General features: G+C 46.7%; 1 protein-coding gene across 3 annotated transcripts in view; it reads right to left on the bottom strand.

Annotated features, from left to right (window-relative positions):
- Positions 1–1440: 1440 nt before the first annotated feature.
- LOC139274769 (macrophage metalloelastase-like) overlaps positions 1441–25123 on the bottom strand; it is a 67191-nt gene continuing 43508 nt past the window's right edge. The window contains exons 6-8 of one of the 3 annotated variants that reach the window (XM_070891455.1): positions 23766–23922; positions 23538–23666; positions 1441–1936 (exon numbers count right to left, since the gene is read on the bottom strand). In XM_070891455.1, the coding sequence (XP_070747556.1) occupies positions 1888–1936; positions 23538–23666; positions 23766–23922 (335 nt within the window). In that variant the 3' untranslated portion in view covers positions 1441–1887. The remainder of the gene's footprint in view (positions 1937–23537; positions 23667–23765; positions 23923–25123) is intronic. The other 2 variants (XM_070891454.1, XM_070891456.1) reach the window with 2 other exon arrangements.

The raw sequence follows: 25123 nt of genomic DNA, 5'->3' as shown, positions 1-25123 counted from the left end.
TACCTTCGCTGTGAGGGTCAGGAACCCGCTGTCAAATCACTCCCATGCGCCTTTTTTGATGTCGGGTCCTAAGAATCCCACCAGGGTCAGCCCCAATACCAGCAGCACCAGGCACACCAGCAGCACCACGTACAGTAGCAGCAATAACAACACCAACCTTTTCCATAATCACCTGATGATGCACAGGACAGAGGGCATCAGCACCCAACCACATTGCTGCCCAGGAGGCTTGGGATGGCCTTACCATGGCCAAATTTACTTCACTGGATGCTGTAAACACTGGCTGCCACAAGATGCGCCAGATTGGCACTACCCCATACCAATACCATAAAGCATCCCTAGCCATTCCTTTCACACGCATCACCATAGCCGGGGGGGGGAGCGGGGGTGCTGTTATGTCTCACCATTCACAGAAACTCACTAAGCAACTCCCAAAGGTGCACACAAATCAGAACAGAAAGTGTTTAAAATAAAGGTTTCAATGTTTGACACCATATTAACAGAAACTTTACATGAACATTGCATAAAACACTCATGTGTGTACCCTTTTGTGTTGTTAATTGGTATGATTGCACTAGGATGAGGCAAGTGTGAGGGGTGGCTAGTGTGATGGGGATGTGATCATTTAAGTAGAGAGGGATGGGTGGACATTCAAGGTAATTTGGTGTGAGTAAGGATTTGCAGGAGTAGGGTAGGGAAGGCAGAGTGATGGGGATGTGATGAGAGGCATAGCAGGATGAGGTTGAGTGTGGCTTTGTACTAACATTTCGTGATCTACTGTGATCATTGAAAGGTTTGTGCCATTGCACCCAGGTCCTCCTGACTACATCCCTGCTTGTGTCCTCCTGTACAATATGCAACTAAGCTGTGTTGTTCTCCTGGGGAGGTCTCTTCTGTCCATGGGAAGGGAAGAGATCCTCCCTGCGTGCAGTAATTCCCCTTCATGACCATATGAAGGGAGTCATGGGAGAGCCTGGGTACAGACCTGCACCTCTGTGCATTCATTGTCAATGTTTGAGGCACCTCAGTGCTGTAGAACACTGACTGCACAAATGGCAGAATAAATTTGGCCAAGGTCCCTTTGAGGAAAGCAGCTGATGACACGTCATCAAATGACGTCACCAGACCAGCTTCCTCTAATTGGCCAGGACACGCGCTGGGCGGGTCTAACAAGCCCAATCAAGAAAAATTGATTTCACAGAGCGGGATGGAGCCAGTAGTGGGGTCGGAACCCGCCGCCAACTTCGCCTGCCACGGACCCACCGAGGTCAGAAAAATCGCAGCCGCAGTGTTTCCTAACTTTTCTCCTATGGTTTATAGTGGTAAAGATCACTGTCAGCTCATGTTTAGTGTTGATACACAGTAAAATGACAACTTCAGTTTCTATTGACTTTTTTTATTTTCTATTGGATATATTGAAATTATGAGTTTTGACATGAAAGCATTGAATTTATGGATTAGTAGAAAGAAACATTTTGCCGAAAATAGCATTAATATTCTTATCTGCTTTCAATGTAAATATGTAAGCAATGGCATGGAAACATTTACTATACAACTCAGTATATACGTAGTCCAATAAATGCTAAAAGTTATTTTTAAAGCTTAAATGTTCCATTAACATTACCTTATTGTGAATTATGCCACAGATTGAGCGATTAAAGCAACTGGTTGATCAATTTCATATTAAAATGCAGCAACTATATTGTGAAAGAGTTAATAATTAAGCTTGAGTTAAATAGCCAATTTTGCCTTATACCGAAGATAACATTTCCCCCTTCTCCAAGCAATATTTTCCACAAACTGGAGTGCACAGCGGTGTGGTAACAAAGCACATTGGTTTAGTCACAATCCATCCAGCTCTCTGGTTCGAAACGAGCAACAAAAGAATCAGGGTTGTATTTGTAAACAAAAGTTCCACTTGTGAGGTAATAATGCCCTGTTAATTTAAAAAAAGTTTAGTTATTATTTGCTAAAATCAATAGACCCACATTTCCTTTTGAGTTCCACCAGATTCATGTTGTAATTCTGGCAGGACTCTGGCAGAACATCTTAGAAACAGGCAGGTACCAGCTTCCCATCAATTCTAGGAGTTTCCAGTTGGCCATATAATGGGCATAACCTCTGCTTGCCTCTTAAAAAACCTATGATGCCAAGAGGGCAGAGCCGTAATAGAGGGCAGGGACTCCTTATGTTGGGAGTTCCTGCATTCCTAGCACAGAAGGGCTTGGTGTAAGACTTGATTCGGGTATGCTAAGAGAGATAATATAGATGATTGCCAGGCCAGGGAAGCAGCGTAAACCCTAGAAGACAAAGTAAATTGTTTTAAAAGTTCTGGATTGGCTTCCTTACACAGGATGGCTGAGGGAGCGAGTCCATTATGCTTCTGGGGGTTCCTGGGCATTCAGCCCCATTCCCCCACAATGGTGCAGTCTGTACCTCTTAAAGGGAAGGTGCTTTCTGCCTGCAGCAGGTGATTGAAGTGGCTGGAAAGACTTACAACAAAGTGATAAATATGGCACAACAGGAGAGGGAGAGTGCACTAAGGTTATCCAATGCAACACTGGAGGCATTGGTCCAGGAGATCAACTCCAGGAGAGAGATCCTCTTTCCACAGGGGACCAGGAAACCCACCAGGCAACAGACGAGAGTGCAATGAGAGCAGATAGCCACATCGGTAAATGCCAGCATTGTAGTCCCAAGGAGCAGAACGCAGTGAAAGAAAAAGTTTAATGACCTCACACGAGTGATCAAGGTCAGTGAATTCATCATCAAATCGCATTTCACACCATCTGCACCACTAGCCTCACAAGCTGTTCAATGCACCACACCCCATCACTCACCTACCACCATTATCTACTAAACATGACTCATACTTCATATTCTCACCCTCACACACGTACTACTGCCGCACGCCTCACATCCACATCTCATAGCTGAACACACAGTCAGCTATTCAGGTATGACAGCCATAACTTGAACACAATACAACACATTCACTGACATAATCCCCTCTCTCTTGCAGGAAAACGTGGCGGATAACCAGTGGCAGCAGAATTTAACTGACACGGGAGAGGTTCACCTGCATAACCTCATCCCCATGAGGAGACGGTGCTGATCATGCTTGGCAGGGGCATGACTGAGCACGTGGTCAGAGGTGGGGCTGAAAGAATACAACATGCTGGTATCCTCATACATTATCCTCCTTCTCACATCCCATTTCTCCCTCATCCCACAATGTATTTTGATTTACATGCTGCAACTCTTGTTTTCCCCTTTCCCCTCACAACAACCCTACCCTTGTGCCATTATGTTCAACTAATTCACTTGCTCCCAAATTAGTCAGGAAACTGAGAAAAATGCAAACTGACTCCACTCCACACAGGAGTGGAGTCTTACAATTTTGGGGCTTATACCATCTGGAAAAAAATAGGGGCACAGATTATGGTCTGAAATTGTTAAACTCGATGTTGAGTCCAGAAGGCTGTAAAGTGCCTAATAGAAGGATAGAAACATAGAAAATAGGTGCAGGAGTAGGCCATTCGGCCCTTCTAGCCTGTACCGCCATTCAATGAGTTCATGGCTGAACATTCAACTTCAGTACCCCATTTCTGCTTTCTCGCCATACCCCTTGATCCCCCTAGTAGTAAGGACCTCATCTAACTCCTTTTCTATTCCTCGAGCTTGCGTTGAGCTTCATTGGAGCAATGTAAGACCCCAAAGATAGAGAGGTGAGAGTGGAGTGGAGAATTAAAGCGACAGACGACCGGATGCTCGGGTTCATACTTGCAGACTTAACGGAGGTGTTCCGCACAGGGGTCACCCAATCTGTGTTTGTTCTCCCTAATGTAGAGGAGACTGCATCCTGATCAGTGAATACAGTATACTAAATTACAATATTGTGTTCCTAACACAGATGAGACTGCACACAGGGAGGTTAAAGTATCAGTGATCTCAGTCTTTAATAAGACACTCCAGAGTGAGGAACAGGCCTTAGGGGCTGGCTTATATACAGTGCTCCCAAGAGATGCTGGGATCCCTTGGGACTTCAGGGGATGAGCTCCCTGGTGGGAATGCATGCTTTACAGATACACATCACTCCCCCCCCCAAAGTCAAAGTGAAATCTATTTACAAGGTGAGGCAGTCAGGAGCCTTTCCTTCCCTGGTGGACCGCCTCGGTACAAATGTCTGTTCTGGTGTGTTGGCTGTGCCCTCGCTGGGCTGGCCCTGCAGGGCTGCTGGTTGAGCCTAGCCTTGCTGGGCTTTTGGACGTGATGGGTTCGATTTCCTGGTCCAGCGTGGTGTCGATGATCCTTTGGGTGTGTGTTGTGGGCTCGAAAAAGGTGGTGTCTGCTGTGGGTTGTTCAGGGCAGTCTGTGAACCGCAGCCTCGTTTGGTCCAGGTGCTTTCTGCAAATTTGTCCATTGTCTAGTTTGACTACAAACACCCTACTCCCTTCTTTAGCTATCACAGTGCCCGCGATCCACTTGGGACCATGTCCATAGTTTAGCACATACACAGGGTCATTCAGATCAATTTCCCCTGACACAGTGGCGTGACCATCGGTTACATTTTGTTGCTGCCGCCTGCTCTCGACCTGATCATGCAGGTTGGGGTGAACCAGCGAGAGTCTGGTTTTAAGTGTCCTTTTCATGAGTAGGTCAGCCAGGGGCACTCCTGTGAGCGAGTGGGGTCTTGTGCGGTAGCTGAGCAGTGCTCGAGACAGGCGGGTTTGGAGTGAGCCTTCTGTGACTCGTTTAAGGCTCTGTTTGATTGTTTGTACTGCCCGCTCTGCCTGCCCATTGGAGGCTGGTTTAAACGGGGCCAGGGTAACATGTTTGATCCCATTGCGGGTCATGAATTCTTTAAATTCGGCACTGGTGAAACATGGCCCGTTGTCACTGACAGTATGTCAGGCAGGTCGTGTGTGGCACAAATGGCCCTCAGGCTTTCAATGGTGGCGGTGGCGGTGCTTCCCGACATTATTTCACATTCAATCCATTTTGAAAAAGCATCCAACACCACCAGGAACATTTTACCGAGAAACGGACCCGTAAAGCTCTCATGGATCCTCGACCATGGTCTGGAGGGCCAGGACCACAAACTTAGTGGTGCCTCTCTGGGCGCGTTGCTCAACTGAGCACACACGCTGCATTGCCGTACACAGGACTCGAAGTCAGAGTCAATACTGGGCCACCACATGTGGGCTCTGGCTATCGCTTTCATCATTACTATACCCGGATGTGTGCTGTGGAGATCCGAGATGAACGTCTCCCTGCCCTTTTTGGTAGCACTACGCGGTTACCCCACAACAGGCAGTCTGCCTGAATGGACAGCTTGTCCTTTCGCTGCTGGAAGGGCTTGATTAGCTCTTGCATTTCAACGGGGATGCTGGCCCAGCTCCCATGCAGTACATAGTTTTTTTCTAGGGACAGCAGAGGATCTTGGCTGGTCCAAGTCCTAATCTGGCGGGCTGTGACAGGTGATTTATCATTTTCAAACGCTTCCATGACCATCAACAAGTCTGCGGGCTGCGCCACCATCAACAAGTTTGCAGGCTGTGCCATTTCCACCCCCGTGGTGGGCAATGGTAGCCAACTGAGAGCATCCGCACAGTTCTCGGTGCCTGGCCTGTGGCGGTTGGTATAGTTATACGCTGATAGCGCGAGTGCCCACCTTTGTATGCGGGCTGAGGCATTAGTATTTATCCCCTTGTTTTCAGCGAACAGGGATGTGAGGGGCTTGTGACCGGTTTCAGCTCGATTTTGAGTCCAAACAGGTACTGATGCATTTTCTTTATCCTGAACACACATGCTAATGCCTCTTTCTCAATCATGCTGTCGGCCCTCATGGCCTTAGACAAGCTCCTGGAAACATAGGCAACAGTTTGCAACTTCCCCGCAACATTAGCTTGTTGTAATACACACCCGACTCCGTACGACAATGCATCACATGCTAGCACAAGTCTTTTATACGGGTTATACAATACAAGAAGCTTGTTGGAGCATAAAATGTTTCTGGCTTTCTCAAAAGCAATTACTTGGTTTTTTCCCTATACCCACTTCTCACCTTTATGCAATAACACATGTAGGGGCTCTAAGAAGGTGCTTAAGCCCGGTAAGAAGTTACCAAAATAGTTGAGGAGTCCCAGGAATGACCGCAGCACCGTGACGTTCTGTGGCCTGGGCGCGTTCCTGATAGCCTCTGTCTTGGCATCTGTGGGCCGAATGCCATCCGCCGCGATCTTTCTCCCCAAAAACTCCACTTCTGTTGCCACAAAGATGCATTTCGACCTCTTCAGCCGCAGCCCTACGCAATCCAGTCACTGGAGGACCTCCTCCAGGTTTTGTAGGTGCTCGATGGTGTCCTGACCCGTGACCAATATGTCATCCTGAAAAACCACCGTGCGTGGTACCGACTTGAGTAGGCGCTGCATGTTTCTCTGGAAGATCGTTGCAGCCGACCGAATTTCAAATGGGCATCTGTTGTAGATGAACAGTCCCTTGTGCGCGTTGATGCAGGTGGGGCCCTTCGAAGACTCCTCCAGCTCCTGCGTCAAAGTCCGAAGTCCGGTCGAGCTTGGTGAACATCTTGCCTCCTGCTAGCGTTGCAAATAGATCATCTGCCTTAGGTAGTGGGTATTGGTCCTGTAGCGAGAAACGATTAATAGTTACTTTATAATCGCCGCAAATCCTGACCGTGCCATCACTTTTGAGTACTGGAACAATCGGGCTGGCACCACTCGCTGAATTCCACTGGGGAGATGATGCCCTCGCATTGCAGCCTGTCCAGCTCAATTTCCACTGTCTCCCTCATCATGTGAGGTACCGCTCGCGCCTTGTGGTGAATGGGTTGTGCCTCTGGGACCAAGTAGATCCGCACCTTTGCCTCGGAAAAGTTTCCAATGCTTGGCTCAAAAAGGGAAGGAAATTTGTTCAGAACCTGGGTACATGAGGCCTCATCGACGTGTGATAGCGCTCGGATATCATCCCAGTTCCAGCGGATTTTGCCCAGCCAGCTCCTTCCAAGCAGTGTGGGGCCTTCGCCCGGGACAATCGAGAGTGGCAGTTCATGCACCGTGCCCTTGTAGGTGACCTTGACCATGGTGCTGCCCAGGACAGTGATAAGCTCTTTGGTGTACGTTCTCAGTTTTGTGTGGATGGGGCTCAGGGCCGGTCTGAGTGCCTTGTTGCACCACAGTCTCTCAAACATCTTTTTACTCATGATGGATTGGCTAGCGCCAGTGTCCAATTCCATGGCTACGGGTAAGCCATTCAATTTTATGTTTAGCATTATAGGTGGACATTTCATCGAAAATGTGTGCACCCCGTGTACTTCAGCATCTACTTCCTCTCTCTGAGGCTCAAAATTGCTTTAATCCACCATGGACCGATCTTCCTCTGCCACGTGGTGGTTAGCAGGTTTTGCAGAGCTTATAGCTCGTCCGCAAGCTCGTTGGAGGTGCCCCATTATTCCACAGCTCTTGCAAACATACCCTTTGAAGCGGCATGAATAGGCTGAATGGAAGCCTCCACAACACCAACAAGGTGTGAATTGCCTTGCATTCATCCGTTGTTGCGGACTCTGAGTCATCTGGGTCACCTGAGGACTGCTGGCAGTTGCAGACTCGTAGGTTCTGCCCTGTACCTTTCTGCTCGCAAACACTGTTCCAGTTAATTTCTGAACATTGCTAGCACTTGTGTGCTGAGAGATTTGTTTGGTGTTATCACTGGTGGACATAAATGCCTGTGCTATCAGAATGGCCTTACTGAGGGTTGGTGTCTCTACAGTCAAAAGTTTTTGTAGGATGGTCTTGTGGCCAATGCCCAGTACAAAAAAGTCTCTGAGCATTTGCTCCAGGTAGCCATCAAATTCACATTGTCCTGCAAGTCACCTTAGCTCGGCGACGTAGCTCGCCACTTCCTGACCTTCAGATCGCTGGAATGTGTAGAACCGATACCTTGCCATCAGCATGCTCTCCCTCGGGTTATGATGCTCCCAAGCCAGTGTACACAGCTCCTTGTACAACTTATCTGTGGGTTTCATCGGAGCCAGAAGATTCTTCATGAGGCTCTAGGTCGGTGCCCCGCAGACTGTGAGGAGGACCGCTCTCCTTTTTGCAGCGCTTCCTTCTCCGTCCAGCTCGTTGGCTACAAAGTACTGGTCTAGCCATTCAACATAGGCTTCCCAGTCCTCACCCACCGAGAACTTCTCCAGGATGCCCACAGTTTTCTGCATCTTTGCATTGGATTCGTATTCTCGTCGCCCGTTATTGTGTTCCTAACACAGATGAGGCTGCACACAGGGAGGTTAAAGTATCAGGGCTTCATCTTTAATAAGACACTCCAGAGTGAGGAACAGGCCTTAGGTGCCGGCTGTTATTTACTGCTCCCAAGGGATGCTGGGATCCCTTGGGACTTCAGGGAATGCGCTCCCTGGTGGCGGAACATGGGAGTGCATACTTTACAGATACACAACAAGAAGTGCAAGTAAATCGCTGTTTCACCTGGTAAGGAGTGTTTGGCACTCTGGATGGTGGGAAGGGAGGAGGTAAAAAGGCAGGTGTTGCATTTCCTGTGCTTGCACTTGAAGGTGCCATGGGAAGGGAAGGGTGTGTTGGGGTGGTTGAGGAGTGGACCAGGGTCTCCAGGTGAGAGTGGTCCCTTTGGAATGCTGAAAGAGGAGGGGAAGATGTGTTTGGTGATGGGATCGCGCTGGATATGGCAGATGATGATCCATTGAATGTGGAGGCTGGTGGGGTGAAAGGTGAAGACAAGGGGAACCCTATCCTGGTTCTGGGAGGGAGGGCAAGGGGCGAGAGCAGAAATGCATGTAATGGAACAGACATATGGAGGGCCATGTCAACCACAGTAGAGGGGAATCCTCGGTGAAGGAAAAATGAAGACATCGGAACACTAGTATTGAAGGTGGCATCGTCAGGACAAAGAAACTGAGAGAATGGAATAGAGTCCTTACAGGAAGTGTGATGGGAGGAAGTGTAGTCCAGGTAGTTTTTTTATTAACATCCACCCACTCTCCCAAAATTCTATTGGAGAGAATGCGGGAGTGGGATACTGAAGTTGCATGATCAGCCATGATCGTATTGAATGATGGTGCAGGCTCAAAGTGCCGAATGGCCTGCTCCGCACCTATTTTCTATATTTCTATGTTTCTATATATGAATACAATTTGTTCATGCGGAGCATGCATAGATGTGCAGATAATCAAAAGCAAGTCAGGACAATTTACTTTCGTTTTTAGCTAAAGGAACACTGCCAGGAAGAGATAAACCAAATGCAGTCGTCATTTTGATGATTATTTTTGTTAAGGAGTTTCCCTACAATATAAATATTTATCATCGAGTCCAGATTATGGCTCCTGGAATCAACCAGCAACAGGACAAAAAATGTGATCACGATCAATCCCCATGGCACGACCTAAGTGTGGCCGAAGGAGCATCAGGGATGGAGAGGCAGGGTGGTCGGGATTCAGGAGCTGGAGGAACATCGGGGATGGAGGGGCAGGGTGATCGGGACTCGGAAGATGGAGGAACATCGGGGCTGGAGGGGCAGGATGGTCGGGATTCAGGAGCTGGAGGAACATTGGGGATGGAGGGGCAGGGTGATCGGGACTCGGAAGATGGAGGAACATCGGGGCTGGAGGGGATAGTCCTGGAAGATGATAGGAGGCCTCCGGTGTTGGGGGCGGGGGGAAAAGGGCCTCATGAGGGGTGTCGGATCGGAACCAGCAGTTCTTGCCTTACTTTAGCTGGCCTCAGAAACCTGACTAGCATAATTTAAATTTTAAATTATTGATCACACCAGACTCATTCTAATATTTAAATAGACTTCCCGTCTCCTGGGAGCAGGTTGGCTGCCTGGGCACCTGACCTCACATACCACCTCCATTAAAACCAGAAGTGGGTGGGTTGAGGTCAGGATTCACTTTTTAATACTTTAACCTCCCACCCGATACCAACCCGCCCATTTCTTGGAGTTAAAATTCCTACCTTTAAAGCAGAAGTGTTCAGGCACTGTTATAAACTCTGACAGCAATGCCATTTAAGTCCTGAGTTACTATATAGATTTCTTTCTCTCTTTCTTTCATTGTGTCTAGTGCTTTGTACACATTTTTTATGACTTTTGCTGCACATCTCTACCTCCCACATTACAACAGTAACTTCACTTCAAAAGTACTTCATTGGCTGTAAAGAGCTTTGAGACATCCGGTGAAAGGCGCTATATAAATGCAAGTCTTTCTTTCTTTCCTTCACTTGGAAAACCATGGGCATGCAACTTATCCTACTGTGTCTCTGACTATCTATTTATCTCTCTCTGTAATCTTTCTCTTTCTTTTTCTTTGACTCTCAGTATCTCTCTCACTGCTCTTCATGTTTTATCTGTCTGTTTGTCCCCTCTCTGTAAAATGAGCTCTTGAAAATAGTTTTCCTGTACAAACTTGCCCCAACAAGATTTCCAATGATTAGGTTTTACTTTGTTTTTCTCAAAGACTTCAAAACAAACTCATAATTACTGTTATAGCCTGTCTGTCCTTTCGCTTTGATCACTGCTCACATTTCCCACAGGAAAAACACACTTGTGCATTCTGGGAGTTTCTCCAATTAAATTGCCACATGCGTGGAATTATCGGCCCAAGCAGCTTGCAAAAAGTTATTGTCGGTGTCACTTCAGCCACCACTGATCACTTTGGAAAATCGTGGTTTCAAGTTCTATACTTCTCACAGAGCACAGGCCTCCAGCGGGCAATGGGCTCAAGTTTCGGACCCCCGCTAGAACAGCGCACATCGGAGAGGCCCGCCTAATTTGTAGAACTGAAAAAGCGCCAAATACTTACCTCGCGATTCTCTGATATCTGTAGGGCTGTTTCCAGCTCGGCGCGGGGCAGCAGGAGCTGCTGGGGGCGGAGCTACAGCCCTGCGCCTAAAACAGTGCTGGCAGCTGCTCGCGTGCGCAGTAGTTCCTGGCCCTCCCAGTGCATCCTGTCTCCGGACGACGACCCTATCCCTGGCCGAAGGGATGTCGCCCCTATCCCGGGCCGAGTGGCCTGACAGTACTTATCTTTTCTGTGACGGCCGGCCCGGCATCTCCTGGGGGCAGGCCCCGCCCGAACTCCTCGTCGGCGGCAGAGCCTGCCTGCCTGGCATCTCGCTGGGGCCAGGCCCCGCCCGAGGTCACGTCCTCGGCGACGGCGGGGCCCGCCCGAAGTCCCAGTCGGCAGTCCGTCGTCTGCTGGGGGTCGGCCCCGCCCTAAGTCCTCGGCGTCGACGGCGGGGCCCGCCCGAAGTCCTGGTCTGCGGTGGGGCCCACCCGACCGGCATCTCCTGGGGGCTATTGGAGGGCTCCCGATGCTGCAGTCGGTGAGTAGGAAATTTTAATTCTTTATTTGTTGATTGATTTTTTATTATTTTTTTTATTTTTATTTATTTTTTGATTGATTTATTGGTTGATTTATTGATTTATTTATCCTGTTGCTGGTTGATCCCAGGAGCCATAACCTGGACTCAATGATAAATATTTATATTGTAGGGAAACTCCTTGAAAAAAATAAGCATCAAAATTATTTGTCTATGGGAAATAAAAAATGGTACCGTGTGACGCAGCGCCCCTCACCTTTAAGGTTCACCCCGTGATGGATGACCGGCCCGATTCGCGATCTGTGAGGCAGGGCACTGATCAATTTCCGCATGGGCCGCTCTGCTACAATTTTCACCCATCCGCTAACATTGCGCAATTTCGCAGGATCCGGTAGCCATCCTTCCCCCACTCCCCCACCTAGAGAAAACAGTTTTGTGCCCCATTAGCACCCCCTGGAAGAACTAATGGGAGGCACAGAACAGGGGAATTTCAGCCCCTATAATGTATTATCCTTCTGCTAATGTATGGATGCGTTTTTCTTAAGCCTGTAAAATCTAATTGTTGTTATGTCAACGGTGGGTGTTGTCATTTATTAAGAGACTGCAGACATTCTGGGGCAATTTTAACCTGAGCCGTCTGGTGGGAAACTGGCAGGATCAGATCGACCCTTTGTTTTACACCCAGCCTGATTTTACCCTCCATTAAAGTAAATAACAACAAAATCGGACGGGAGGTGAAAGCGGTGTGGCACTTGCTCCCATCAGGCGAGTGAGGTTAAAATGATTCCCTCTGTCTCTAGTATTTTTGAAGAGTTCCTTTTTGAAGTGTGACACAAAAATGTGAGTGTGACGCTTGAATTGTGACAGACAGGAAAGCCATGCTAAATACACAATTTTTATATTACGGATATGTACCAGATAGACCCCTGTATTCTAAAAAATATAAATTCTGAAAGACAAGAGAGAAGATGATGTCCCATAATGTCATGTATGCAATAAAGGTTCAAACTGAATACTCTTTAACTAAGCAAGATACAAACTTGGATCTGCTTTATTTAGGCCCAAAGTGCCTGGCTCTCAAAATGGCTGGCCTTTTATATCTGAGCAGCATCATTTGCGTGCTGCTCAGTGGCCTCCAACAATAACACCATCTGGTGGCTACAAACAGCATGTACATACATGACAATACCCCTCTCTGAGATCTTATCACAGTCTTTCACAGGTTGAAACGGTACGGTGCTTTGCGCTCCCGGGTTGACCGTCTCAGTTCGATACCAGCCTTGGGTGAGTGTGCGGGGTCTGTTGTGGCTGATGGCTGGATGACTGACTTGTTGGGGGTGGCAGTGGCCATGTCAGGAATTGCAAGTCCATTTTTATTGAACAGGTCCGTGATGGAAATTCCGGGTTCACTGATGACCCTTGAGTCCTCTGAAGATTGCTGGTAGGTTGGTTGGTTGTTGATGGTTTCTTTGTATGCCTGCTCTGGCTCATCTGTGTGCCTCAGCTTTATCTGCTCCATGAATTTCCTGAAAGTTTTCCCAGTCTTGAGCTTAATATTGAATACTCTGTTGTCCTCCTTGGCCATGACCATACCAGTGATCCATTTGGGACCCTGACCATAGTTCAACACATAAACAGGATCATTAACAGAAATCTCGCATGACACAGTTGCGCGATCGTGGTACCCTTGTTGACTTTGTCTTCTGTATTCAACATGATTATTTAAATCCGGGTGTACCGGAGATAGCTTGGTCTTAAGACCTCTTTTCATCATGAGTTCAGCAGGCGAGCCCCTGTGAGCGTGTGGAGTTTTGTCCTGTAACTCAGCAGTATGCAGGACAAGTGGGTCTGCAGTGACCCTTGGGTTACTCGCCTCATGCTTTGCTTGATAATTGGTACTGCATGTTCTGCTTGCCCGTTGGACGCAGGCTTGAACAGTGCTGACCTTACATGTTTTATGCCTTTAAGTTTCACAAACTCCTGAAACTCCTGACTGCTGAAGCACGACCCATTGTCACTCACCACTATGTCAGGCAGACCATGTGTCGCGAACATGACATTTAAATTCTCTATGGTTGCCATGGACGTGCTGGATGACAGGATTATGCATTCTATCCACTTCGAATAAGCGTCCACCACCACTAAAAACATCTTGCCCAGGAAGGGACCTGCAAAATCTACATGGATCCTGGACCAAGGTTTGGATGGCCACAACCACAGACTCAGCGGCGATTCCACTGGTGCTTTGCTGAGCTGCATGCAAGTATTGCGCTGATGCACGCATACTTCCAGCTCAGAATCAATTCCTGGCCACCATACATGGGACCTGGCGATGGCCTTCATCATCACTATACCAGGATGTATGCTGTGTAACTCACGCACAAACTTCTATCTTCCTTTCTTGGACATTACAACGTGATTGTCCCACAATATGCAATCTGCTTGAATAGACAGTTCGTCCTTGTGATGAATGTACGGCTTGGCCTCCTCGCACATTTGCTTAGAAACATAGAAACATAGAAAATAGGTGCAGGAGTAGGCCATTCGGCCCTTCTAGCCTGCACTGCCATTCAATGAGTTCATGGCTGAACATGCAACTTCAGTACCCCATTCCTGCTTTCTCGCCATACCCCTTGATCCCCTCGTAGTAAGGACTTCATCTAACTCCTTTTTGAATATTTTTAGTGAATTGGCCTCAATAACTTTCTGTGGTAGAGAATTCCACAGGTTCACCACTCTCTGGGTGAAGAAGTTTCTCCTCATCTCGGTCCTAAATGGCTTACCCCTTATCCTTAGACTGTGACCCCTGGTTCTGGACTTCCCCAACATTGGGAACATTCTTCCTGCATCTAACCTGTCTAAACCCATCAGAATTTTAAACGTTTCTATGAGGTCCCCTCTCATTTTAAATCCAGCTCCTCCACCACCAGAAGTTTGCGCAGGATCACCTCATAGTTGATATCGATAACAAAGTAGTCCCGCAGCATGTCTGCCAACACCATCCCGAACTTGTACAGTCCCGCTAGACGTCTCGGGTCGACATCGAATTCCATCGCGCTCTTGAACGTGTGTATAAAACCTGTATCTTGAGATGATGATGCTGTCGTCTGGCTTGAGGTGCTCCCGTATCAATGTACACAACTCCTCGTACGTTTTCTCTGTTAGATCACATGAGTAGATTCTTTATCAGACCGTAGATCTTTGAACCGCACACCGTGAGGAACACCTCCCGGCGCCTTCGACCCCCTTCAGTTTTTGGCCATGAAGTACTGGTTCAAGCGGCTCACAAAGTCTGTCCAATATTCTCCCTCCACGAATTGCTCTAAAAATCCAATCGTGCTCATTTTGCAAACAAAGGTTCCTTTATTTTCATCGCCAAATGTCATGTATGCAAAAAAGATTCAAAATGAGTACTTTTCAACTAAGCAAGTTATAACCTTGGCTCTACTTTATTTAGGCCCAAAATGCCTGACTCTCAAAATGGCTGGCCTTTTATACCTGAGCAGCAGCACCATGTGTGTGCTGCTCAGTGGCCTCCAACAATGACGCCATCTGGTTGCTACAAACAGAATGTACATACATGACACATAATGTCCCACAAAAGCATAATTCAATCAAGCAGAGTCAGCATGGTTTTATGAAAGGGAAATTATGTTTGATAATTTTGCTGGAGTTCTTTGAGGATGTTGAAGGCTGTAGCCTGCCTGTTTAAAAGCCTGCCGGTTTAAAGTAGCCTTAGGGGAGGGGCAAGTTTCAAAGCAGAACTGAGTGGTTTGAATTTAAACAGGAAGAGACATGAGACATGAGACATGTTGAAGGACATTTGAGTTGGCCAATCAGCGAAATGGTCATGTGATCTCTGGCCAAACAGAACTGGACATTTGGCTGTTAACCAGGATCAGTTTTGTTTGAAAGTATAAAAACTTCAAACTAAGGAATCTTCTTTCTCTTGAGCTTGGAACAGGGACACTGGAAGGAGGTGTTGGAAGACGACCGTTGAACACGTGGAAGGATACATGTAGAAGGGAACATGTGGATGTGAACACGTGGAAGGTATATTTCAGATGGACTGATCAACCATTGAATTATACTGAGCCAGCTTGAGCATAGGTACTGCTGAGATGATTGTGCATAACCAATTAACGTTAGAGCATATGCGAATTTTTAAGGTTGTTTTAACGTGTCAAACTGGGAGGGGTATCCGCGGACGTCATGGTGAAGTTGAAGATTAGTTTAATTGTACGTAACAGGGCAATCGAGAGGATTTGTTGATTAGGTTTTTGATTTTAAATCTGTATGTTGTAGTGTTGAATTATTTTTAATGAAGTCCATTGTATTGGAAAATCTCAGTGTTCTTATAAGTCTTGATGTTCGAAACCCATAGGAAGAAATCCTAATGTAACGAGCAGGGTGGATAAGGGGGAACCAGTGGATGTGGTATATTTGGATTTCCAGAAGGCATTCGATAAGGAGCCACATAAAAGGTTACTGCACAAGATAAAAGTACATGGGGTTGAGGGTAATATATTAGCATGAGTCCCTTCGGCCGACTCTGGGACCGGCGCTGAACCGGCCGAAGGGCCTCCGGGTCCAATGCTGAACCAGCCAAAGTGACTAAGCTGCTGTAATTTCTTGGCTGTTGTGCAAGGCCCCTTGGGGAAAAGTGACCATAACATGGTAGAATTTTTTATTAAGATGGAAAGTGACACAGTTAATTCAGAAACTAGGGTCCTGAACTTAAGGAAAGGTAACTTCGATGGTTTGAGATGTGAATTGGCTAGAATAGACTGGCAAATGATACTTAAAGGGTTGACAGTGGATAGGCAATGGCAAACATTTAAAGATCACATGGCTGAACTTCAGCAATTGTACATCCCTGTCTAGAATAAAAATAAAACGGGGAAGGTGGCTCAATCATGGCTAACAAGGGATATTAAGGATAGTGTTAAATCCAAGGAAGAGGCATATAAATTAGCCAGAAAAAGCAACAAATCTGAGGACTGGGAGAAATTTAGAATTCAGTAGAGGAGGGCAAAGGGTTTAATTAAGAGGGGGAAAATAGAGTACGAGAAGAAGCTTGCCGGGAACATAAAACTGACTGCAAAAGCTTCTATAGATATGTGAAGAGAAAAAGATTAGTGAAGACAAACGTAGTTCCCTTGCAGTCGGATTCAGGTGAATTTATAATGGAGAACAAAGAAATTGAACAAATACTTTGGTTCTGTCTTCATGAAGGAAGACACAAATAACCTTCCGGAAGTATTAGGGGGTCGAGGGTCTAGTGAGAAGGAGGAATTGAAGGATATCCTTATTAAGTGGGAAATTGTGTTGGGGGAATTGATGGGACTGAAGGCCGATAAATCCCCGGGGCCTGATATTCTGCACCCCAGAGTACTTAAGGATGTGGCCCTAGAAATAGTGGATGCATTGGTGATCATTTTCCAACAGTCTATTGACTCTGGATCAGTTCCTATGGACTGGAGGGTAGCTAATGTAGCACCACTTTTAAAAAAGGGAGAGAGAGAGAGAAAGCAGGTAATCAGGAAGGCGAATGCAATGTTGGCCTTCATTGCGAGAGGGATGGAGTACAAAAGCAGGGAGGTCCTTCTGCAACTATATAGGGTATTGGTGAGGCCGCACCTGGAGTACTGCGTGCAGTTTTGGTCACTTTACTTAAGGAAGGATATACTAGCTTTGGAGGGGGTACAGAGACGATTCACAAGGCTGATTCCGGAGATGAGGGGGTTACCTTATGATGATAGATTGAGTAGACTGGGTCTTTACTCGTTGGAGTTCTGAAGGATGAGGGGCGATCTTATAGAAACATTTAAAATAATGAAAGGGATAGACAAAATGGAGGCAGAGAGGTTGTTTCCACTGGTTGTGGAGACTAGAACGAGGGGGCACAGCCTCAAAATACGGGGGAGACAATTTAAAACCGAGTTGAGAAGGAATTTCTTCTCCCAGAGGGTTGTGAATCTGTGGAATTCTCTGTCCAAGGAAGCAGTTGAGGCTCATTGAATGTATTCAAGTCACAGATGGATAGATTTTTAACCAATAAGGGAATTAAGGGTTACGGGGAGCGGGCGGGTAAGTGGAGCTGAGTCCACGGCCAGATCAGCCATGATCTTGTTAAATGGCGGAGCAGGCTCGAGGGGCTAGATGGCCTACTCCTGTTCCTAATTCTTATGTTCTTATGTTCTTAAAAACACGAAGGCAGAATATTATCTGAATGGCGACAGATTAGGAAAAGGTGAGGTGCAATGAGACCTGGGTGTCATGGTTCATCAGTCACCGAAAGTGAGCATGCAGGTACAGCAGGCGGTGAAGAAGGCAAATGGTATGTTGGCCTTCATAGCTAGGGGATTTGAGTATAGGAGCAGGGAGGTCTCACTGCAGTTGTACAGGGCCTTAGTGAGGCCTCACCTGGAATATTGTGTTCAGTTTTGGTCTCCTAATCTGAGGAAGGACGTTCTTGCTATTGAGGGAGTGCAGCGAAGGTTCACCAGACCGATTCCAGGGATGGCTCGACTGTCATATGAGGAGAGCCTGGATCAACTGGGCCTTTATTCACTGGAGTTTAGAAGGATGAGAGGAGATCTCATAGAAACATATAAGATTCTAATGGGATGGGTGGAATGTTCCCCATGTTGGGTAAGTCCAGAATCAGAGGACACAGTCTTAGGATAAGGGGCAGGCCATTTAGGACTGAGATGAAGAGAAACTTCTTCACTCAGAGAGTTGTTAACCTGTGGAATTCCCTACCACAGAGAGTTGTTGATGCCAGTTCATTGGATATATTCAAGGAGTTAGATATGGCCCTTATGGCTAAAGGGATCAAGGGTTATGGAGAGAAAGCAGGAAAGGGGTACTGAGGGAATGATCAGTCATGATCTTATTGCAAGGTGCTGCAGACTCGAAGGGCCGAATGGCCTACTCCTGCACCTATTTTCTATGTTTCTATGTTTCGAGGGGCCGGAACTCCTACTACTGTACTGACTTACATCTTAAACTTCTAATCAATTTTTAATCAATTATTATACTTTTAATCAACTTTTAAACCCTTAAACAATTTGGGTAAACTTTTATAACCTACTACTTTACATTTTAGACTTTTTATCAACTTCTAATCAAACCTTTATTCAACCTGTGTAACTTTTTAAAAAATATTTTGGAAATACTTTTAAAGTCTTAAAAGTTTTAACCTTAGAAGAAACTTTCCAAAATATCCCTTGGAACCCCAGCGGACAGCTGACCTTCCTAATGCCTGCCTCCCCTAACCAAGCCTTGGGCCATCTACCATCAATGGCGTTACTCGGCGCCGAGCTTGTGGCCAACACCTCGCCGTAGGCAATTAGGCTTATAGAGCTGTACCTGGTCTCCAGTTATCTTGGACCCCCTTGCCACTGGACCAAGACCTTGCTCAGCTAAGCCCGTGTGGTTGCCGGTGTGTAGCGGCCACCCCACATGAAAAGAACTCACGCATGGGAATCTTCCACTTCGTTAATATGAAGTTCGGGACCTGGAACGTCAGGACCCTCATGGACAATCTCAACAGCAACAGGCTGGAACGCCGCACAGCCATAGTTGCCCAGGAACTTAGACGTTTTGACACCAACATCGCCGCCCTGAGTGTGACCCGATGGGCAGGGGAAGGCCAGCTCAAGGAACATGGTGGCGGTTACACCTTTTTTCTGGAAAGGAAAACCAAAGGAAGAACGCCGCCTTCATGGAGTTGGCTTCGCCGTCAAAAATGAGCTGGTAGACCGCCTCAAAGACTCCCCCTGCAGGGTTGCTGAATGCCTCATGACTCTTCGCCTTACCTTATCCTAGAACCAATGCGCCACAGTCATCAGTGCTTACGCCCCAACACTCGATGCAATGGATGAGCCTAAAGAGGGTTTTTATTCCAACTTCGAGACATCCCTGTCCCGCATCTCCATGGGTGACAAATTGATCCTCCTCGGTGACTTTAATGCCAGGGTCGGCAAAGACACAGCTCTCTGGGGATGCGTGATTGGCAGAGAGGGGATAGGGAAAGCCAACTCCAGCGTTATCCTACTCCTGACAAAATGTCTAGAACATGAATTCCTCATCACCAACACCTTGTTCTGCCAGAGGGACAAATATAAGGCATCATGGCAAGACCCTCGCTCCAAACACTGGCACCTGCTCGACTATGTCATTGTCCGAGCCAGGGATCACAAGGATGTGCGCATCACCCACGCCATGACAGGAGCTGATGACTGCTGGACGGACCATCGCCTAATCCGATCCATCATCAACATTAACATAGCCCCAACGCAGAGGGGACAGCAGAAGCAGTACCACAAAAAAGTTCATGCCGGGGCACTTAAAGACCCAGCTAAGAGAGCCCGATACAGCCAGTGCCTCACAGCTAATCTGGCGTGCCTTGATGACCCTGAGATGCTCAATGCCCACAGCGCTTGGTCTGCCCTCCAGGCCTCCATAACCAGTGCCTGTGAAGAGACACTTGGTTACTCAACCATAAAATACCAGGACTGGTTTGATGAAAATGATCAGGAGATCCAACAGCTAATAGATTGCAAGCGCAGGGCATTTCTGAGTCTCAAATAGCAACCCAACTCGGGAGCTGCAAAGCAACGTTACAGATGGTTCAAGGCTGAGGTCCAACAAAAAACCCGGGATCTAAAGAACAGATGGTGGATGGAGAAAGCACAGGAGATACAACAACTGGCCGACAACCATGATATGCAAGGATTCTTCATTGCAGTCAAGGCCACCTACGGTCCAAACTCCCATTCCTGGCCAAGAACGGGGAAACACTCATCTAGGACACAGAGGCTGTCAGGGCCCGCTGGAAGGAGCACTTTGAAGATGTCTTCAATCGAGACTCTGCCTTTGACTCGAGTGTTGTCGACTCTATCCCGTAGCATGCGACCCGCCACACCTCAGTGAAACCCCAATGCTGCATGAGGTAGGCAAAGCCATAAAACAGCTCAAGAATAACAAGGCTACGGGTGTGGATGGAGTTCCTGCTGAGGCGCTAAAGTATGGTGGAGAGGCGCTGTTGGTGCGGATACATGACCTCCTCTCTCATTTGGAGGGAGGAGAGCATGCCGGGAGACCTGAGATGCAGTGATCGTGACCATTTTTAAAAAGGGGGACAAGTCCGACTGCGGCAACTACAGGGGAATCTCCCTGCTATCAGCCACTGGGAAGGTTGTCACTCGAGTTCTCCTCAACCATCTTCTCCCTGGGGCTGAGGAGCTCCTCCCAGAGTCACAGTGCGGATTTCGTCCCCTACGGGGCACAGCGGACATGATCTTTGCAGCACGACAACAGCAGGAAAAATGCAGGGAGCAGCGCCAGCCCTTATACATGGCCTTTTTCGATCTTACAAAAGCCTTTGACATTATCAACCGTGAGGGTCTATGGAGTGTCCTCCTCTGTTTTGGATGCCCCCAAAAGTTTGTCAACATCCTTCGCCTGCTCCACGATGACATGCAGGCTGTGATCCTTACCAGCGGATCCATTACAGACCCAATCCACGTCTGGACCGGGGTCAAACAGGGCTGCGTCATCGCTCCAACCCTCATCTCAATCTTTTTCACTGCCATGCTCCACCTCGCAGTCAACAAGCTCCCCGCTGGAGTGGAACTAAACTACCGAACCAGTGGGAAGCTGTTTAACCTACGCTGCCTCCAGGCCAGGTCTAAGATCACCCCAACCTCTGTCGTTAAGCTGCAGTACGTGGACGACGCCTGCGTCTGCGCACATTCTGAGGCTGAACTTCAGGATATAGTCGATGTATTCACCGAGGCATGTGAAAGCATGGGTCTTACGCTTAACATCCATTCGACAAAGGTCCTCCACCAGCCTGTCCTTGCCGCATAGCACTACCCTCCAGTCATCAAGATTCACGGCGCGGCCCTCGACAACGTGGACCACTTCCCATATCTCGGGATCATCTTATCAAAGAAGGCAGACATTGATTCGAAGTTTCAACATCGCCTCCAGTGCCCCAGTGCAGCCTTCGGCCACTTGAGGAAAAGAGTGTTCGAAGACCAGGCCCTCAAATCTATTACCAAGCTCATGGTCTACAGGGCTGTAGTAATACCCGCCCTCCTGTATGGCTCTGAGGCATGGACGATATACAGAAGACACCAAGTCGCTGGAGCTTTATCAACAACGATGTCTCCACAAGATCCTGCAAATCCCCTGGGAGGACAGGCACACCAACATCAGTGTCCTCGCCCTGGCTAACATCCCCAGCATTGAAGCACTGACCACACTCGATCAGCTTCGCATAGTTCGCATGCCAGACACGAGACTCCCCAAGCAATTGCTCTATGCGGAGCTCCTTCATGGCAAACGAGCCAAAGGTGGTCAGCGGAAACGTTACTAGGACACCCTCAAAGCATCCCTGCTGAAGTGTGACATCACCACTGACACCTGGGAGTCCCTGGCCGAAGATCGCCCTCGGTGGAGAAAGTGTATCCGGGAGGACGTTGAGTTCTTCGAATCTCAACAGCACGAGCATGAAGAATCAGACGCAGGCAGCGGAAGGAGCGCATGGTAAATCGGTCCCACCGCCCCCTTCCCTCGACAAATGTCTGTCCCACCTGTGACAGGGTCTGTGGCTCACATATTGGATTGTTCAGCCACCAAAGAACACACTTTAGGAGTGGAAGCAAGTCTTCCTCGATTCCGAGGGACTGCCTATGATGATGATTAGCATGAATAGAAGATTGGCTAACTAACAAAAAACAGAGAGTTGGGATAAATGGGTAATTTTCCGGTTGTCAAATGGTAACTAGTGGGGTGCTGCAGGGATCGGTGCTGGGGCCTCAACTATTTACAATCGATATTAATGACTTGGATGACGGGACTGAGTATAATGTAGCCAAGTTTGCTGATGATACAAAGATGGGTGGGAAAGCAAATTGTGAGGAGGACATAAAAAATCTGCAAAGGGATATGGACAGGCTGAGAGTGGGCAAAAATTTGGCATATAATGTGGAAAAATGTAAGGTTATCCACTTTGGCAGAAAAAAATAGAAAAGCAAATTATAATTTAAATGGAGAAAAATTGCAAAGTGCTGCAACACAGAGACCTGGGGGTCCTTGTGCATGAACCACAAAGTTAGTATGCAGGTACAGCAAGTAATCAGAAAGGCAAATGGAATGTTCGCCTTTATTGCAAGGGGGAAATAGTATAAAAGCAGAGAAGTCCTGCTACAACTGTACAGGGTATTGGTGAGGCCACACCTCGAGTACTGCATCCAGTTTTGGTCTCCGTATTTTAGGAAGGGTATACTTGCATTGGAGCCTGTTCCGAGAAGGTTCACTCGGTTGATTCCGGAGATGAGGGAGTTGACTTATGAAGATAGGTTGAATAGGTTGGGCCTATATATTGAAGTTCAGAAGAATGAGAGGTGATCTTATCGAAACATAAGATGATGAGGGGCCTCGACAAGGTGGATGCAGAGAGGATATTTTCACTCATAGGGGAAACTAAAACTAGGGGACATAGTTTTAACTGGACGGCCCCTTATTCTGAGACTGAGATGAAGAGGAATTTCTTCTCTCAGCGGGTTGTAAACCTATGGAATTCTCTGCCCCAGAGAGCTGTGGAGGCTGGGTCATTAAATATATTTAAGGTGGAGATAGACAGATTTTTGAGCAGTGAGGGAGTAAAGGGTTATGGGGATTGGGCAGGGAAGTGGAACTGTGTCCATGATCAGATCAGCCATGATCTTATTGAATGGCGGAGCAGATGCGAGGGACTAAATGGCCTACTCCTGTTCTTATTTCTTATGTTATGTTCTTTTAAGGTACGTTTGGGTCCAATTTTGTGAGGCTCTGCTGCTGGAATGGAGCCTTGCTTTATAGGAGCACAGATCAGAGAAATGGCGCTCACATCCTCTGATTTGTGACACTCCTGATGTTCCAGTGATAAATATTTAATCTGACCTCTATGCCAGATTTTGTGACCCATGTTTCTATAGATAGGGTTTTGCACCATAAAACAGCCCTTATATTGTTAATGTAAAGAGATCCATTCAATTCAAAATTTCTGAATTAAAAAAAATCCTTTTAAATCTCTCAACTGCGTCTTACTTAAATTTCCACACTGATTTCATTATTTTAATTTTACGCTGTTATTAAACTATACGTTACCTTTCTCTACCAAGTGCACACTTGCCTCTATATGCAAAAGCTGCATCCACGTTATTGGAGAGTTCTGGAAAGAATTCGCTTATTGATCTTGGGTATCCAGGGATCATTAGATTTTCACGTTGATTATAACTAAATAAGAAAGTACACGGTACAATATGTTATTATCTCCGGGGAAACAAAAGCATCAGAAAATCGGTCAAAGGTAGAAAAAGTTATGAAAGCACATACAGCCAGAGTTGTTCTCCCACAAAGAACATTATCCTCCTACGATGAATACGCATTGCGGCATCTATTTTATTGACACTGTTTGGAAAACCAAGGTCAGCGATGGGCTTTGGGTACCCTGATCTCAGAACAGTCCCACGGAAACTCCAGTATTGAGATCCTGCGAGGTGAAGAGCATTTTGTTTTAAAAATAATCATAAAATGATTGGCCATCCTTTCACTCAGGTTTATATTATAAACAGACAAAAGTTAGGCCTAAAAATGGTAGTACAGTGAAAACGGTAATTTGGCGTAAAACTACCGTTTACTGAAAACCTGAAAATCTAGTCCAACGTTTCCAAAATTTCCCACCACTGTGGTTTTGTGTCATTTCATTGTAGACGCATTGATAGAGATCGATTGCCATGATCAGTCAACAATGCCATTATCATTGTATCAAGTGACTATCAGGATTGTAGAAGGCGAACTAGATGGACTGTGATTTTTTTCTGATGTGGAATTCTGATGTTCCTACGTTGATTAGATATGAACATAGGAAATATTTATATTTCTGAAGATTCTTAACTTTGATTAAAAGCCTCAAAGATACATTTTAAAATATGTAAACTCCATGTTTTCTGTTGTACTACTATACAGGAGACTCAAGTGGTGCAGTTTAATATACAGTGGAATTCCTCAACCTGTTCCACATATGTCGTTGTGCCACAATTTCAGTCTACTCCTGATAATTCAGTCATTTTGTGTGCTTAAAAAATAGAATTTTCCGAAAATTTGAATTAAGCAATGTAGATAATACAACAAAATGGGAATTTAATGTGAATTATTGGCTGGTTTGAACGAAACAACTCTGAATTAAGAAGAGTAACTCTGTGGGCCGAATCGTCCGGTGAAAATAACGACAAGTTCAAGATGCACACCGTCATTAATGCACAAATCGGCCAGCAAGTTCAGAGGATTAAGAGATACTCTGAGTTGCAAATCTCCAGAACTTGCTGGTCTATTCATGCCGCTCTGTCGATTGCTTTGCACAAAAGGTATCTTGCCCTTGGGCTCCCCTTTATTTTTTAGAGGCTGCTGGATTTGCACATTAATTGCCCATTAAACGTGCCATAAAAAGTTATGACTCATATAAATAACAGCGTAAGTATCCTTTTAACAACATGATCATTGTTGATGCAACCCCAATTAATCTCTCCAGCCCAGAAAGGGAACAATTTAAACTGTTGAGTCTCATTTCTGCATATAGTAATTTTTTTTTTTACACAGATTTTAACATTCAAATTTCAGTAAGGTCCCAGATACTCTGTTGCCCTCACCACACCATTATCAGATCTCAGTTCCAGCAAGTTACAGCACAAATT

This window comes from Pristiophorus japonicus, chromosome 10 (genome assembly GCF_044704955.1).
Source record: "Pristiophorus japonicus isolate sPriJap1 chromosome 10, sPriJap1.hap1, whole genome shotgun sequence".
Taxonomy (NCBI): Eukaryota; Metazoa; Chordata; class Chondrichthyes; family Pristiophoridae; genus Pristiophorus; species Pristiophorus japonicus.
This window is presented reverse-complemented; position numbering and strand designations above follow the sequence as displayed.